The sequence below is a fragment of the Lethenteron reissneri genome, chromosome 20 (assembly GCF_015708825.2).
Source record: "Lethenteron reissneri isolate LAM-NWPU_2019-01 chromosome 20, ASM1570882v1, whole genome shotgun sequence".
Lineage (NCBI taxonomy): Eukaryota > Metazoa > Chordata > Hyperoartia > Petromyzontiformes > Petromyzontidae > Lethenteron > Lethenteron reissneri.
The window spans coordinates 16,114,857-16,133,495 of record NC_083798.1 but is presented as its reverse complement, the minus strand read 5'-3'; the positions used below and the strand labels follow the sequence as shown (position 1 = coordinate 16,133,495).

Below are 18,639 nucleotides of genomic sequence, written 5' to 3'. Positions count from 1 at the left end.
AGCAAATAGTAAAGTGGGTGTGCTCCTCCTCAATAATCTGCAGCTGACTGAACACCTGCAAAGCAAAACAAACATCCAGTTTAAGCCCCGTTTAAATATTCAACAAGCGTTATCTCTTAAGTTGTTTTTATGGTGGCTAGCAATTACAGGTTAAGAACAATTCTCCACCCGGTGAAAAGATTAATTAGTGGGCATTTGTTGTTCACGCAGGGTGTGAACCCTGCAGCAGCCGCTAGAGGTGCTACATTCAATACTACTGTACGGTAAAAACTATTGAGTCAAATCGCAGCCCATGAAATCGTGCCTTAAAACCGCGAGAGGGGCGAGTTGTTACTTGCTGACTGGATACCATGCAAGTGACCTCCAAGTAATTCATCGTGACCTCATGCATCCAAGGCAGGGGATTTAAAATATATATAGAAATGTATTTAATCTGTGGCACAATCATAAATGTATATGTTAATTTTCTTGGTTCCTTCGGTAAAGTTACGTAGAAGGGAAGTAATAAAAGAATAAAAATACAACAATAACATTCTCACGACGTTTCGATTACAACACAAGCAATCATCATCAGGTGTGAAAACCACAGCAAGAACATTTTTGAAGAAAGTGGCGGTTTCTGATGATGATTGCTTGTTTTGCAATCGAAACGTCGTGATAGTTTTATTGTTTTATTTTTATTATTTTATTATTATTTCTCATCTACGTGACTTTACCAAAAGAACCAAGAATATGAATCCCTGCAGTCACGAAATCTTTAAATTGGATATGATAATGTGAACCCATGAATGCGACCACATCACCCCAATGCTCCAATCCCTCCCCTGGCTCTCAATCCAATCCCGAATCAATTTCATGAACGCACTCTCCATATTTAAGCTTCTCCATGGACTTGCCCCTTCCTACCTCTCTTCTCTCATCCGAAGACTGGTTCTGGTATCTTGGAACCTTTGTGATGGCGCTGACCATCATTACTGTTCATTATTTATACCTTGCCTCCCATGCAGTACCTCTTGAGGAGCCAGAACAGTAAGGTATTTTTTGCAGACCAAATACAACGTTCGAAAACAATACAGTAGACACAATCTGCACAACAAACGGGAATAAACAACATTTTTAAGAACTCAACTTCGCAGGAGACCACTGTTACCGAGTGACTTCTGTCACCGCCGCATCGTCCACAGGGCATGAGTTCGGACGATGAGGGGGACGGCGATCTGTCAAGCGCCGGCTCGGAGCCGTCGGGCTGCAGCTCGCGCGACATGCCGCCCTGCCAGCGCGCGCGCCCGCCGGAGAGCGTGGCGGCGCTGCTCAGCCACTGCGCCAGCGCCGACTGGGTGGAGCGCAAGGACGGGCTGCGAGGCCTGCGTGCGCTGCTCGCCTCGCGAAGACCCCTCAGGTGACCCTCCTCACCCCCCACTCTCTCCGCCCAACAGCCCCGTGCTCGCCTTTTGTCTCACAAAGTACGGTGTGTTAACTACCTCGCCTGGTATATAGGAGGTCGTGGTTTCGATCCCGGCCCTGACACCTGCATATTTGGAGTTTGCGGTGTCCTCCGGTTTTTCCCTCCACATTTAGAAAACATTTAGAGAATTTGACTGCTGTAAATTTCCACACGATAAGCCGCTTCGTTATTATTTGCGGTCAGGTCGCTCCTCAAAAAGAGCTATATAGCTCAGTGGGCCATACCTGGTACAATGAAAAGTTTAGTTAGTATAGCCAACGAAGAGGGTTCTCTTCCGTTCCGAGAGGTTTTGTTTGGGGAAAGGTCCCACTGACAAGGTTGTAGTCGCTTTGTTATTCAACTTTAGTTACTGCACCTGGCTAACTTAATTGACGAGCGATATCACTACTGGTCCTTTACCAACCCACACTAGCCAACGTGGTGAAGTGTTGGTCAAGCTATGACCAATACAAAAAAGGGGTGAGGCCTTCTTCCAGCAGTGGCTTGACAAAGGGTTGTCTATCATTTGTCTATTTTGGTCCAGCTAGAAAGGTATCTTGTAATGAAGCCTCTGTCTGTTTGAAAATCCAGGGGTTTATTTTGGCGTGGGGATTTTTTGATGCATGGAGATTTTTTATTTTTACCAATTTTTAATTTTTTTTTTATTACAATGATTACAGGATGTGCAAAACTGACAATTTATTTTCTATACATGAACTCATTGCTTGTGCAAAGTTTCATTGGTTCGTTGATTACAATTAATTCTCACAAATTGTGTATGGCAGAATTGAGTACAGTATTTAGTGTATATTTTGTAATGTGTTTACGTAATCCCTGGAGCAGCCATTGGGGGCGCTCCATTTAACACATTGTTGAACAATATAGCCTAAATAGAAATCAAATTGTGTCCCCTGAATGGTGACAATCCATCGTGACACACATTGCATTAAATAGATAGATAGATCGTTTATTGTCATTGTCACCAGTACAACGAAATTTAAAATGCTCACCAGTCAGGGCATCATTCATAAATTTAAATTAAATAAAACAAGAAAATAAAAATTAAATTAAATGAAAGATAATCAATTTATACTATATATAAAAACAGCCCAAGTATACCCACATACCCACATAAGGTTACATTTTGTCATTGCACATCTCTATTTCACAATCAATTGTAAACACTATTACTTAATAATTAATTAGCATTATTGAGTGTGGTGATCGCTGTAGGATAAAAGCTCTGTTTGAATCTGTTTGTCCTTGTTTTGACTGATCTGAATCGTCTGCCTGATGGCATCATCATGTATTCCATGTTTTCCATGTGTGCAGCCAAGCAGAGCTTCGACGGCTGTGCGACACTTTCACCAGAATGTTTGCAGACCCACACGGCAAGGTGAGACCTCCCCAGGCTGCTGTCCTGTCTCCATGGTTTAGTGGCAGTCTTAGAAAGGAGAAGAAAGGTCGTGAAACATAAAGTAAATTATGGCTCAAATAATAAATCCCATCAAATAATAAAAATGAGGCTGCTGACCGGTCCATGCAAAATGTTGAGTTGTCTGCTTCACCAACCCCGCTGATGAAACAAGGTCAAATAACCCCTGTGACCCGGTGTTGTGTAGGGAGGCCCTTATTCATCAGTGGATTGACAAAGCGGCTATACACACACAGAGTACAGAAGACGTGGATTTCCTCCCACTGCAAAAAAAGATAATTTTGCCAGACATCCCACGCACATCTTCCAGAATAATTATACAGAAGCTGGGCAGCACTTCCCTTAATAAATAAACGTCCCTTATTACATTTCTATAGTATGTCCAAAGGCTATACATGCGTATAAACCGGCAGCACATGGTCATGAATTTGATTAACTCCTACCTCATATTAACTTGCCATTGTGTGCATGTGTGTGTCTATTTGCGGGGAGCGGTAGTGCATACTGTGATACATTTTCTCTGACCTGGATTGAATTCATGACCAGTGCTGCTCCGATTTCGACTCAGCCTTAAATGCATACCTCATATACTGTTGGCAATGTGTAAACATAATCACTGGGAATACGAAGATGTGATGCTAGCCACACTCTGTGTATTGGGGCCATCCTTTATAATTGCTTGCCGATTGAGCTTTCCCCCAAAAGTCTGTAAAAAATCTGCATAATTCGCGTACGTGTGTAAATAAAGTGGGTGTGTACCTGTGGGGAGCGGTAGTATAGTGGAAAGCGCACCAAGCTACGCACCTGGTGAACAGCATTCGATTCCCGCTCATAGCCAACATCATTGTCGAATATCTGAACCGGTCCTGGGCTTCTCTTAGGTCGACTCAGCCTTAAACGAGTATCTGGGGAGACAAAGGTGGTCGGATATGGTACTGGCCACACCATCCCGCCGTGTGCTGTGTCGGCCTTCCTATTTGCTCACCGACTGGACTTGCACAAACACCCTGTGTAGGGCACACAGGGGGGGGGGGGATATTTGTCTTTACATGCGTATCTGTTTGCGTGTTTGCAGGTGTTCTGCGTGTTCCTGGACACGCTGGTGGACTTCGTGTCGCAGTGCCACAGCGAGCTGCACCACTGGCTTTACGTACTGCTCACACAGCTGCTGTCACGTGCGTGTGCCAGCCTCCTGGGCTCCGTGCAGGCCAAAGTGCAACGAGGTCTTGACATTACCAGGTGCAGCATGAATTCACCGATGGCAAAATTGTCCCGTTTTTCACCTGGATGATTGTGTAAAATTATTTTTTTTGTAACACATTCTTCAATAATACTGCGGCACAAAAAAATATATAGCTCAATAAAACAGGCGACGTGTCAGGCAATTCCCCGTCCAAGATGTCTATTTTGTGTTTTGTTATTTGTGCTGATGCGCTTTTGCCAATGCAGTATGACATAAAAAAAACATGTTTCATGAAATAAATTGTCCTCTTTTATTGATGCTGAGATAAAGCTCCCGTCTCGTTAACCCCCGTATTGTATTGCTGGCGAGTAATGAAATAACAATGCTCAGTTGCTTTCCAGAGGTCGCCAGTTCGATCTGCCAGCACGGGCGGTTGAAACAATGGAGCAGGTCTTTATAGATCCCCGCTGCACAGCTGTCCCACCCGGCAGTATAAATGGGGGACACGACTGTTAGTCGATTGGCATGTCTTGTCTGGAGGGGTAAAGTGTGGATTCCCCCACCTCTCCAAAGACGTCTGGTCAGCGTGGATCAGTTGGCCCTATACCCTCCAGGCGAGCTCTTCAGAGCTCCCTTTTGTGGAGGGCCCTTTCGCCAACTGTGGCATGAGCAAGAAACTGCAGGGGCAGCATCATCACCACCTTTTCACCCGTTTACTGTTTTTACGTTGCAGAGATTGCTTTCCGTTCGACCAGCAATTCAACATCATCATGAAGTGCATCGTGGATCAGAGCCAAACAGCCAAGGTGAGTAAACATGTGGAATGTGAAATTCTGTGTGTGAATGTACCAACAATGTTCTCATCTATTTTAAATTAAAATTCACTACAATGCGATGTTCTTATGAAGGTAAAATATTGGATAACCTTTGGGATAGTTAAAAAAAAACATAGTAAGAGATAAGAGCTCAAATAAGCCAGCACTGTTCAATTCCTGGATAGGAATTCAGGATTTGGCTACTGTGGTTAAACTGGATTTTCAAGTATAGCGAATTGATGGCTTATGTCTGGTCAGCAACGAAGACAAGTATATATTGTGATGCTACATATGTTTTTTCTTTGAATTCAGTGTATTTCAACTCTGAAAATGATAAATGTCACTTTGATCACATTCTTTACTTTGTAAATGTATCTATCATCTGACTCCAGAACTATTTATTTCATGTCGTCTACTGGGGCCGTTTTTTGACACAAGCCAAAATTACTGCTTGCTGCAAATTCATGATGTGGCACTGGTGGTACAATTATAATTAAATTGGCATTGAAATGTAAAAACTAAAAATTAACAAAACTAACGTCCTTGTGGGTGTGTAATCACTAACACACTATGTGTTGCATGGGCCCTGGTGCCAGAAATTAAATGAGGTCCCTACAGTCCAATATCCCCCGTGTTTGTAGCCAGCGCCTGGCCTCTTCGACCTGTGGCCCACAGTGCAGCTGCACCACCTATATGCTCTATAGCTACACCACTGCGTCTCGTAGTTGTCTTATTGACCCCAGTGCAACCCGGTCTCCCTGGAGATGCTAAATGTGGAATCATTACTCCAGGGCTGTCTGGCATTTCCTGTTTTGTGCGCTGCAGATGAAGTTGGCGACGATGCGGTACCTGGAGGGGCTTGCGCGGCGCATGGACCCGGAGCACTTTGCCAACTCGAGTGAGACGCGGCACGCCGTGTCCCGCGTCATCACCTGGTCAACGGAGGCCAAGAGCTCGAGCGAGACACGGAAGGTCAGTGCTGGATTCAGGCCCCCCCCCCTGTTCCAGGAGTGTAGCGTGGTTGGCATCGGCCTTGATGCAAATAATAAATGCACCCCTCACTGTCTAATATCCACCCCCACTCTTTGTAGGCCAGTGGGCCCCGGTGCAGTTGCACTGCCTGCATGCTTAATAGCTATGCCACTACGCCATTCTATCCTGACCCCACATGACCTTGTCACCAATTATTTCAAAAAGTCTTCACAAAGATGATACTATGGACCTGTCAAGAAAGGATTTTTTTGTACAACAGTTGCTTCATCTATGTGGATCACACCGTGGTTCCCTTATTTCCTTCCTCTCCAAATAAGCGAAAGCCTTCTAAAGGAGGCATGAGATTTAGTGAGGCTAAACGATCTGTTTTTAATTAATTGGAGCAACCCAAGTGCTGAACGATATCTGAACAGCCCATTTGTCAATCACCTTATAAGTAACTGCCACGGCCTTCCCACTCTGTGGAGGTCGTGGCAGTTACTTAACCATACGTCACTTTACTGATCAGTCTGGATGGTGGAGGAGGGAAGCATAGACATTTTGGGCAGCACTGCCCTCTGCTGCCCACAATGTAGCACCGCAGCCCTATGACAACCTCAACGTGGTTCACACAAAACGCTCAACACATTCATCGATCACAGTGGCCTTAAAAAGGAAAATATAAAATAGGCGATTATTTTCACAATGGCCCTTCTTCATAGCACATAAATGTTTATCTTTGTACATGGTGGTCACCCATCCAAGCACAATCCAAGCTCAACCATGTTTGGCACATTCCAGGTGATTTGGTCATGTCTGTTATGGGGACCGCCTGCTCTTACATAAGCTGTGATGTATCACCAGAGGGCGTACAATTGCAACTTAATCGGCCGGGCCAAAGCCGTGCACTTGGGCGTTAATGGTTAACCTGTTTTGCCAACAATGGAGTTTCTATAGAATTCACAAGAGGCTTCATGCTGGCAAAACAAATAGAGCTTGCTGATAATCTTTATGAGTTTTGAACTAATTTTCTCTTATCCTTGGCTTAAAAACAGCGTTAATTTCTAAGACTTGTAATTTTTGATTATCACTAGGACAGAGTGACCTCAGTTGTTTAAACTAATTTAAGCAGGCTTTGATGATTACAGGCGAGAGCATGCAGTGGAGTGTTGATTCGCCAGCTTACCAGGTTCAAAAGGGTCCTTGAAATTAACACGCAATTGCAGCCAGCTACAAAGGCAACAAGGCCAAGATGCTTGTGACCGCGATCATGGTTGTTTAATGCGAATCCGTGCTGAGTTTGTGTTGATGCTGTCATTAAGATGAGCAGTCAAGGGTGGCGAGAAAGCTCAGAGAAAATCATCGTCGAGACTGCATTGCGTTTACAACCGCAATTTCGCAGTCTGCGTGAGCTCCACGCATACTGCTCCACAGAGGGTCTGGCTAATTTGCCCTCTCACTCTGTGAAAAAGTGCAAAACCACTACACTTGAGAACTCAGTTTGATTAATGGTGGCTGCCCAGATTGCATAACAACATCTCTAAGGGGGCCCACCTCAGTGCCCTCTGACCTCTGAGACACCCAGCCATCGCTTATACTGGCATTATACTGGTAGGAACCTCCTGGTTACACCAGCCCACGGGATTATTGTGTCCGTCCGTCCGTCGTGCAGGGAGGGGCTGGGTGGGGAGGGGAGGGTGGGGAGGGGCTGGGTGGGGATGGTGGGGCTGGGTGGGGAGGGGCTGGGTGGGGATGGTGGGGAGGGACTGGGTGGGGAGGGTGGGGCTGGGTGGGGGGCTGGGTGGGGAGGGGCTGGTTACCCCGTGGTGCCCTTATAAAACTCAACGTTTAACCTACTCACGCCGGCTTGTGCCCGTCCTCACAGTCGGGCATATTTGCGGAATACACCACGCCGTCGTTGACCCTGGCCATTGACCGAGCAACCCAACGTTCCTACCAGCTCCCTCCGCAGGAATGTGTTTAGAGACCGCACATACACATCTTGCCTATCTGTTATTTATCCTGACAAAATATACATTTTGTAGACAGAGTGGCATTCGGTGTACATAAAAACACTAAATTGATTATTTAGTTATTTAATTACCCATGCACACACGAGTTCATAAAAACAGTTGCTTTTATTGCTGGACGACATTTAATCATCTCTTGTATTTTTGACCATAACCATCGTTACTAACAAATAACCAGATCCTCACCTTCATTATGATCACTCGTAATAGCAGTACAAAGTCGCACAGTTTGAACATTCCAACAAATTCTTTTTAAAACCTTTAATACATTTTTTATTGCATGTTCCACACTTCAAGCACTTACTACCAAGCCTATTTTACCAGTGCCAGGGTGGCTTTAACACATTTTGTGTCGGAACACACGTAAAAACGCGAGGCTATCGCAACTTAATTTAAGACTGTTTAGCGAGAGTGCCCATAGTGGGCTGTAAAGATTACGGCGCCGTTTATGGGCTGCCGAGATTGTTGGCGCGTAAACCCGAGTCCCCTTCACCGTGACCTCTCCCTACAGGGCTGTCGTGAGTTCTTCGTGCTCACGCAAGCTATTGCCACCATAGCAGTCATTTGCCAAAGCATTAGACGTTATTGCAGTTAAACATTAAACTTAACACTGTGCCGCGTTTTATGAGAAGAGTACGGAGTCAGTCTTTACGTTGGGTAGCCTATTATTTCACACGTGATTTAAATATGGAGCCGGTATATTCTGATTTAGTAAGAATTTTTTATAATATGATTTGTTTGTCCAGAAAAGCATCACTGAGTGTCAAGACTGTTTTTACGCAGATCCTAGATTGAGATGTTGAGCCAATTATTTGTTTCTGTGTCGTTATGTGGAGGTGGCCAGGTGGTTCAGATGTCAGAGGGCTGAGCTGGCGCCACGCTGGCGAGGTGTTAACGACCTCGCCTGGTATAGAGGAAGTCGTGGGTTTGATTCTGACCCTGACACCTGCTGTATATTTGGAGTTTGCATGTTTTTTCTAGATTTGAAGCTTTCGTGACTGCAAGGATTCATACTCTTAGGTTCTTTTGGTAAAGTCACGTAGGTAAAAAAAAAATAATAATAAATGAAAATAACCAAATTAAATCACGACGTTTCGGAAGCAACACAAGCCTCCGTCATCAGTAATTTTACTGGAGCAGTTACACCTGATGACGAAGGCTTGTGTTGCTTCCGAAACGTCGTGATTTCATCTAGTTATTTTCATTTATTATTATTTTATTATTTTTTTACCTACGTGACTTTACCTGAAAAAACTTAAGAGTTTGCATGTTCTCCCCGTGGTCGCGTGGATTTTTCTCTGGGTCCTCCGGTTTTTCTTTCCACATTTAGAAACATGTGTTTAGAGTATTTGGCTGTTATTCATTTCCACGTGGCAAAACCACTTATTTGAGCTACATTTGTGGCCAGGTCGCTTCTGAAAAAGAGCCATATAGCTCATAAAAAACTGAGATCCTGAATTAGAATCTATGCAGCTGCAAGCATGTTGTGCGATAAAGCCAGGTTCTCAAATGTATTGAATTAATGTTCTCAACCCAGTCGCCAATGACTTAACAATACAACCATGGCATATCATTCGGTTCTGCACTTAATTTGCGTACTTTTTTCTGTGTTAGATCAGGTGAGGTCACTTGAAAGAATCGCAGATGTGGCCCTGTGATATCCACTTTTGTGGGAAATATCAAATATGAATGGTTTTTACACTATGGGGACCTCATTTGCCAGTAAAAATATGATAATTGGTTCTTTACCCTTCTATCTAACTCTGATAATGTGCACATTATCAGAGTTATGTCTTTTGTTTGTATTCATGACTGCAGGTATTGCGGTCTATGCAAACATGACTCCTTGCAAAAAGGTGTCAGTTTTGTTGCCAGATAGAAGGGTAAAGAACCAATTATCATGAATGGTTTTACTGCTCTGTAAAATATCAGAATGAATACTTAATCTCATGACATGACACCCAAAGCACAATGGGGATCGAGTTTTTGGAAAAAAAGACAATGTTTTAGTTCAGCTTCCATAATATTAAAACAATTTTTTTGGGATGGGAGGAAAACTGAAATACCCATTGAAAACCCATTTATGCAAGGGGATAACACTTAAAGGTTAAACAGCTAAAATTAACTTTCAGGGCACCTGACCCAGCCTTGAGTTGATGTGTGAAACCCACTTTTCTCATAGCTGCTTTAACAAAAAATGTCTCATGACCTTTGCATCTGGGCCTAAACTGAACTTCCCCTGCTTTAAGTAAATTGGAAAAATTGTGTGGCCTGCTCAGTGAACTGTGAATCTCATTACTGGAGGCTTTTAATTTCTGATTTTTGAAATTTTATTATTTAGGACTCCTTTGAAGCCCGTACGTGGGACACAGCCTCATAAAGCCCGTAATGGACACAGTCGGTGGTTATTTATTAGCCGTTAAGTAGCTAATGTAAGCCCAGCATGCAGCTGTGAGTTTTCGTGTAGCTCACTGAAGGCACGAAACGTTGAGTCTTGTCGACTTGTAATTGACTCAAAAGAAGCAGGAGACTCATTTTGCATATGTCTGCTGTCTGCTTTTAAAAATAATAATGATTTACACTTTTAAGTGCCTTTCACCCAGAGATCACAAGGTGTTGTGAACAGCTTACTTGGACATTTTGTGAATGTGGTAAGAACCTAGGGCCCAATTCCCATCTTAACAAAGCAGCTGAAACATAATTTGTTTGTGATTTTCTGCATTGTTGGTGATGGGGACATTGGCAGGTTTATGGGAAAATCTGGTAAGCGTAAACACACTCGTCAATATTATAATCTGATGCAATTTACATGGTTTTAATATTTTAACGTTGCCATATTTTCCTCTGAAGAAGGGCATTACCTGAAACATTACATTATCATACTTATGTAGAGTTATTAGCTAGTTTTATTTTTCGATTTAAAGCTTACGTGACTGCAGGAATTAATCTTCTTGGTTATTTCGGTAAAGTCACGTAGAAGGGAAATAATAAAATAATAAAAATAAAACAATAAAATACAATTCTCACGACGTTTCAGCCACAACGCAAGCAGCCGTCCTCAGGTGAAGAACAGGTCTGTCGGAAAGACAGCGTCTGAATGAACACCACCAAGCTTGGCAGCGTATATTTAAGCTGGGTTGGAGGAGGAAGGGCGCCTTGACAAAGGAATTTGCATATCAATATAGTTTTTATATATATCACTGTGATATAACACTTAAGTTTTTCATTTATATAGTATGAGCTTAGATTTGTTTGTTTATTTTGTGGAATGTAATATATGAACATAGATTCATTAATTAGGTGGAAGATGAATAAAAAAAACTCATGCTACGAGCCATTAGGCACTTAATAATGCAGTACTTGAAAGTAAGTAGTGGAGTTTTGCACTGATTATTTAAAAGTGGGAGAAGTTCATGAAGGTTTATGGGTGTGAGATGGAGAGATATGACAGTAAGAACACGTGCAGCTCACTTGATCACGTGTTTTTTTTTCACTCATATTTAAAGATCTATCAGAATCACTTTCCGATGTGTTGTTGGGTTGTACAGCATGTTGTTCATTTCCTTTAGAAGCTCCTACTACCTTTGAGATCCTTTTTGAAAAGCGCTATATGATTGTAATAATTTTTATGCTGAGCAATGCCGCGGTACAAAAACACACAGAGAGCTGTAAATCGTATCTACGGAAACATACACATTCGCTGTTAGAAGTGTTATGGTGCTCGGGTCATTTGGTAAAATTCATGCTTTGATAAATGTATGCATGGTTTTGAGCTATGAGAAGTGTTATGATGCTTGGGTCATTTGGTAAAATTCATGCTTTGATATATGTTTGCATGGTTTTCAGCTATTAGAAGCGTTATGATGCTTGGGTCATTTAGAAAAAAATCATACTTTGATAAATGTATGCATGGGTTTGAGCTATGAGAAGTGCTATGATGCTTGGGTCATTTGAAAAAAATTCATGCTTTGATATATGTTTGCATGGTTTTCAGCTATTAGAAGCGTTATGATGCTTGGGTCATTTAGAAAAAAAGCATGCTTTGATAAATGTATGCATGGTTTTCAGCTATGAGAAGCGTTATGATGCTTGAGTCATTTGTTAAAAATCATGCTTTGATATATGCTTATGTGGTTTAACACTGCGGGCAGAAATAAAATGGCTATAACACAGCACACTGGGTGATTTCCCCCATTGATAGTGACTGAGACATTGGGCGCGTTCTCACACACAGACACTAACTTCAGACGAACAGGAGCATTCGCCAACACGTGAATCTGCCACACGTTCGATAGTGCTCGATGGGATTTATTTGGTAAAACATCTCTCCTTGGAAAAATGTCCACCTCTACGTGGCGCACTCGTGAAGTAAGCTATTAATCAGAGGCAAGGGCAGTGGGAGGGAGGGGAGTGCTACCCTGTTATGAATGCAGTGTTAGCAGTAAATACTGCTGAATCAACGCGTAGGAGCTTGCCAAGTGCCAAGCAAATATAAATGCTGTTCCTCTCGAGTTACTTTTGTTATCACACAAGCAAATTGGACAACGAGCACTGTGGGACATACACTCCAGCTGACAGGCCAGCTGGGTTACCTGCGTAAGGAAGTCTCGATCAAGCTCGACAATTTTATATTGACAGCCCCTTTCCAATCTGCTGCTGGATGAAGGCCTCCCCACACCATGTCGGTCATGGAGTTTTTTTTGGATCATACCTCACCAAGCTGGCTCGTGCAGGTTGGTGACAAATTGGGGTGGACATCAGCAGCAGTTCAGATTTCACTTGCGAATGACGTCAGCCGTGGCCGGGAATCCTACTCAAGTTCCTGGGTTCCAGTGTGGTACAATTGTATGACTAAATAAAGCGTTATATGTCTCAAGCATCATCATCATCCTCACATAACCATTGCTTTTATTTGCTCCTACAGCTCAAAATATGAAGCACATGATGCATTTTGGAGGTCATAATTATAATCCGCAATAATAATAATAACTTGCAGCTCTTTGTCAATCATCTTTGAGAGTGTTTGGCTATCATTTGTGGCCAGGTCGCTTCTGAAAAAGTGCTATACAGTACAGCTCAGTGGGCCTTATCTGGTAAAATAAATAAATAAAATAGTTTAACTACTACATGAAGACCTCCCGATGGCAGTGTTGGTCTCATGGGGGTTGTTTGACTATACTTCACCAAGGTCAGCTCAGATATGATCGCTGGTTCTCCCTTGGCCGGGAATCGTGCTCAGGTGACTGGGTCCATAGTACAGTCTGCTATAACCACTGTGCCCCAACTCAAACCCAATATTTGTTAATCTTAACTGGTATTATTTGAAACCGTTTAAAGATTTTTTTTCTGTATTAATTAAATTCAAAATAAATACTGTGCTGGTTAATTGCATTGATACTCCTCTACACGTGCTTAGCTTGATATAAGTCAATTTGCGTTTGCAAACAAAAATTCAAAGTAATGATAGTTTAGTACGGTTGGTATTTGTGTCAATCTTAATGTGCAAGGCTATCACATGGGGGCTATGTTTCACAGATAAGGTCTGCAGTGGGTTCACAGTAGGGGGGCAATGTCACTTTGTGGAATCACAATTGAGTAATTTACAAGTTACTAGCATAAGTACCCGGCGTTGCCCGGGTGAAAAATATATTTCTTAATAACCTTACATATATACACAGATGGGCTGCTACCCCTGCCCCCCCCCCCAGGCACGATCTCCTCGGCCACTGTGCAGTAATATGTACGGCCTATAGTGTGGTGGGGTGTCGAGGCCTAGTACCGTGCAGAGCCTCCGGCCTCGCCTAGATTGCCCACCCGGCTGAGGCTGTGTACCAGGGCCGTTACCCCCCCCCCCGCGCTACAGTAATACTGTCTAATCGCTATAATTTAATAATCTACCGACCCTATAATAGTAATTGCACACATTGTGGTGGGGGGGGGAGTGAAGAGGACGTCAAACTTTGATGAATTTACCTCAGAGTCGCGTGGTGGGTGTCGAGGCCTAGTACCGTGCAGAGCCTCCGGCCTCGCCTAAATTGCCCACCCGGCTGAGGCTGGGTACGGGTGCCGTTCCCCCCCCCCCCCCCTCGCGCAACAATAATACTGTTTAATCGCTATAATTTTATTATCTACCGACCCTATAATAGTAATTGCACACATTGGGGTGGGGGGGGAGTGAAGAGGACGTGAAACTTTGATGAATTTACCTCAGTCGCGTGTTAATGCGTGCGCATATTTTTAACGGGAATTAAAAATGGCGTCCACCCCGCAGCGAATGCGTCGCTACCCGTTGCCAGGGGCAACCGCCGTCCAATGAAACTGCGTATGGTCCGGCGACACACAGACACACACACAGACAGACAGATTTGCGATTTTATATATATAGATGTTTCAAATTCTGTCGGTACACAATCGCCTACTATTTTTAAAACAATGTCACGGAATCTTTAACGTTGACTGTGAAGCAGACGTCGTGTACATTACGGTTAATACTCCTGCGGTATTAACCAGGGCAGCCTGCCGGATTTCAATATTGAACCTTCACGCAATAGCGTCTAAGGGTAATAATACAGTACGCATTCAAGGTGATTTTTACGAGGCAAAGTTTGAAGCTCGATTAGTGAGAAAAAAAAATACTTAAAAAGTTGATGTCACTGTTGTGTAACTACCGCACTAGGTCATACATCACTCTAGTTTACCTGTAAGTCACCATAATATATATTTCTCTCGTTACTAACACTCTTGTTGGGCAGCCAGAACGGCATGGCCTAAGTACAGATATGCAAGGGCTATTTTTGTGTCATTTAAAACAATACTTTGAGTAGGATTAAACACCGAGCTTCATCTTAACACCTGTTTTATTACCAGAATGGGTATAAACCCTATTCTTATATTGTGATATACTGGCAAAGGAGGTCCCACGATCATGCCTTCTCTGTGACCTAAAACCAATTCTAATATTTTCTTCAAATCATGGGAAACTCGCCAGACAGGTGCTAGTGTGACCATAGGCGGCGCGATCCTTCCTTCACGATCCGCTTGTAACGTGACATTACCATGCTGCATGTATAATGCACACAGCCTTGTTTGAGACCACCAACTGAAAATATTCTAAATTGTGGGCACATTATTTTCGACAGCAGTTGGACAATGAGACAACGGAAACCGGTTAATCATTGTCATCGGTACAGCATCGCCTGCATTGCCTCCTACTACTGCCTAGCGCCTCTACAACCTCTCCACTTGACCATCTCTGCTGAGTGGTTGTGGGTACTGTATACCTCTCAGTGTATTATCGTGGAAGTGGCTTTATGTAATTTTATATGTATAGAAACTCATCACATGAAATCACTCTTATGATAAGATTCATCCCTAAAGGTGGAACCTTAACATAGGCCTAACATCATGTTTTATTAAATTAGATAGCTAGATGGCTTTCATATAAGCCAGGTAAGAACTGGTTGACACCGAATGGCTCTTTTGCAATGGAAAATGCTTAGTAAAACAAGTGAGTTTCAACAATCATCATCATCGGCCATGATCAATCCACTGCTATCATCTCACAGCCCCGCGATTCAGCAATACATCCAGAATCTGCACGCGAGCTGATTTTCAAAAAGCAGTTCTAAAGAAATGAGTTTTCAATCTAGATTTAAAAGTGCATAGCTCCAGTGGCTTCCTAATATTGGAAGTAGAGCGTTCCGGCCGGCCATAGGAGCGCATCTGAAAGCACGCGATGCAGTGGAGATGAGATAACGCAAACGATGATACCGCGTGTCGGGGCGTGTGTGCAGGTGGCACAGGCGGTGCTCATCGCTCTCCTTGAGCTCAACACGGCCGAGTTCACCATGCTGCTCGGAGCGCTGCCCCGGACCTTCCAGGAGGGAGCAACGCGCCTCCTACACTCGCACCTGCACGCGCTGGGCGCGGTACAGCCTGCACGCCGCGACACGCGGCCCTCGCTGTGCTCACCTTGCACACTCTGTACATTTGTGCTCTGTTCAACAATAGTATTAATACAAATGACAAATTGTAACGTGCACAATTTCGCAAACGGACTAGAGTCGGATCACGACTTGGAGGTTTTGCCAAACGTCCCACTTTTGTTGGGAGAGTCCCGGTTTCAGAAAGACCATCCTGGCATCTTGAAACATTGAGATTTTGTCCAGGTTGAAATCTTCTGGCCCCATGCTGAATTCATTATATGGGCAAAGGGCAGGGTTACCTGGGAAGTGGGAGAGGTTGACAGGCGAGTAGACCGGGTCTATGAACAGTAGCCGGGACCAACGTCAGAAAGACTGAGGCCGTTCACCTTATGGGTGGTGCTCGTGTTAAAGTGGGTGTGGTTATGCAAGCTCACTACGTTTTCTGGTTGAGCCTCTCATACATCATTGGAAACTCATTTGCCAGTAAAAAATATGATAATTGGTTTTTTACCCTTCTATCTGGTAACAAAACGGACACTTTTTTTTTATAAGGAGTCATGTTTGCATAGACCACAATACCTGCAGTCATAATGCAAACAAAAAACATAACTCTGATAATGTGCACTGGCAAATGAGGTTCCAATGGTGTAAATGCTCTGATGGTACATTGTCTTTGAGTTGTGCACCTTTTGGCGTCATCTGGTCCAACCCATGTGAGACTAGGCTCTAAGGAAAGCTGTCTCGGGTGTGGACCAATCAACTTCAAGGACAGTGCACATTATCAGAGTTATGTTTTTTGTTTGCATTATGACTGCAGGTATTGTGGTCTATGCAAACATGACTCTTTGTAAAAAAAGGTGTCAGTTTTGTTGCCAGATAGAAGGGTAAAAAACCAATTATCACCTCTCATACATGTTGTAGTTTAGCCCTCTGTGCTGTGCTGGTTCTGCCTGATTAACCTCCCCATGAGGCATATCCAGCAACCAGATATCCACTGTCACATTGCACTGTGGTGTTAAGCCCCTCAAGGAAGGTGCAAAGTAAAAAAAACTGTTCTTATTTTGAACATATACCCACTCAGGCTGTGTGTATCTGCGGTTCAGGTGGATCGTTGCATCATGAGACCGTGAGACACGGCAATGGTTTGACGAGGCTTTATCATGGCTGGCGATGAGGTATGACGAGGGCCCAGGTGTCGTAGCGTTGCTTGTCATTGTGTCGCAGAGTGGAGCTGGTGGCGTGCTCACCGTGGTGAGCCTTAACCCCGCGCTGGCGTTGGCGAGCCCGACCTCATCACCCACCGTGTCCTCACATGGCACCTTCTCGCCCAGGTGAGCCCCCCCCATCGCCACCGGCACCAGCCCCCCCCCCTCCTCACAAAAAAACCCAGCCCTTCCATAGCCCCTCCCCCTGCCGCCCCCTAGCACTCTCAGAGTGCCAGGGGCTCTTTGACTGATGGCCTTAATCTAAGTTGTCTTATGGTTGTTGTTGTTGTTTGACTTGCATCCCACTGGGATTTTTGCACACAGCGTTGGTGTACGGTGTTTTTTTCTGCAATATTTTGCTGTCTTTTCTTGGATTTTCTGTTTGCACTTAGTCACATATTCACTTTAAGATGTTATTTGTTCATGTTTTTGTTTTTTGTTTGTTGCGGTTGCACCCGATTCAAGAGCCGAATGGCTCACAGGGCTATACCTAATACATGCACTTGAATTTGATGCTCAGCGGTGCAACGTTGAACATTATAATCTGAATTAATGAGAATTTATTTTCAACATCGTACTCTTGGTAGGAAAAACATTTGCTCCCTTCAAAATGTTTAGCTCTGCGTGCCAATGCTGACTCCCACCTGCCAGTACATTTCCATCCAATGTCCCTTCCAACTGCACACGAGTCCTCTTTGCTGTTGTTTCATTTTAAGTTTTAATTTCATTTGCATCTGGTACGACAGAGTGGAACGAAGTGTTATATTTTATTTGAATTTGGCACAAAGATGGGTAGTTAATTACACATTGCAGAATTTGGCATGCAGAAGTCTTAAATGGTGCAGAGATATTTGTGTATGTGTGTGTGTGCACCCCTTTTGTCAATCCACTGCTGGATGAGGGTTTTCTTCACGCCATGTGGGTCGTTGAGGTTATTTGACCATATTTCTCCACGGGGGCCAGTATGAGTGAGGGGCATAGAGATGAGTGCCCACTGGCATTCACTTCAAGGGCATTTACAGCAGTCGAGCAGAATTACACTAAAATTAAAAAATAATCTGCTTTGTGGAGTAAAACAGTGTCATCACTATTTGTTTGTAAGAAGGTGTGTACTGATTACAGATCATCAGACATTAACAACCATTTTTATCCCTGAGAAAGTAGTTCCCCCCATGGCAGCATCTCGTATGGCAAAGTGGGAACTTAACACTTTCCAGGCTCAAACCTGCTTAGCTTCTGAGATATGATCTTCATCATCATCTATTGAGATCTGATGAGTTCAGGTGCATTCTAGGTGATTATGTCATTGGCAGAGATATTTATCTGACTAATTGTTAAGTCCGGTGTCATCGATGTTGAATCATTCATTCATATAAAGTGTTTTGTCAGTGCAAGTAAGTGAGCAAGGTCATGCTTTTGCACTAACATTATGGGGTGCCATGGTGGCGATGTTTTCTTCCTCGCCTGGTATACAGGAGGTCGTGTGTTCGACCCTGACACCTGTATATTTGGACCTTTTACCCGTGGTCGGGTTGAATTTTCTCAGAGTCCTCTGTTTTTTCCCCTCCACATTCAGAAACATGCGTTTAGAGTATTTGGCTGCTATACATTTCCACATGATAAGCAACTT

The 18,639-nt window shown here is 43.6% G+C and overlaps 1 protein-coding gene across 8 annotated transcripts in view; it reads left to right on the top strand.

Annotated features, from left to right (window-relative positions):
- LOC133344869 (CLIP-associating protein 2-like) overlaps window positions 1-18,639 on the top strand; it is a 78,986-nt gene that overhangs the window by 26,990 nt on the left and 33,357 nt on the right. For 6 of the 8 annotated variants that reach the window (XM_061555142.1, XM_061555148.1, XM_061555141.1 and 3 more), the window contains 8 exons: window positions 1,008-1,034; window positions 1,185-1,399; window positions 2,777-2,840; window positions 3,955-4,118; window positions 4,796-4,868; window positions 5,703-5,849; window positions 15,673-15,807; window positions 17,029-17,135. In XM_061555142.1, the coding sequence (XP_061411126.1) occupies window positions 1,008-1,034; window positions 1,185-1,399; window positions 2,777-2,840; window positions 3,955-4,118; window positions 4,796-4,868; window positions 5,703-5,849; window positions 15,673-15,807; window positions 17,029-17,135 (932 nt within the window). The remainder of the gene's footprint in view (window positions 1-1,007; window positions 1,035-1,184; window positions 1,400-2,776; window positions 2,841-3,954; window positions 4,119-4,795; window positions 4,869-5,702; window positions 5,850-15,672; window positions 15,808-17,028; window positions 17,136-18,639) is intronic. The other 2 variants (XM_061555143.1, XM_061555147.1) reach the window with 1 other exon arrangement.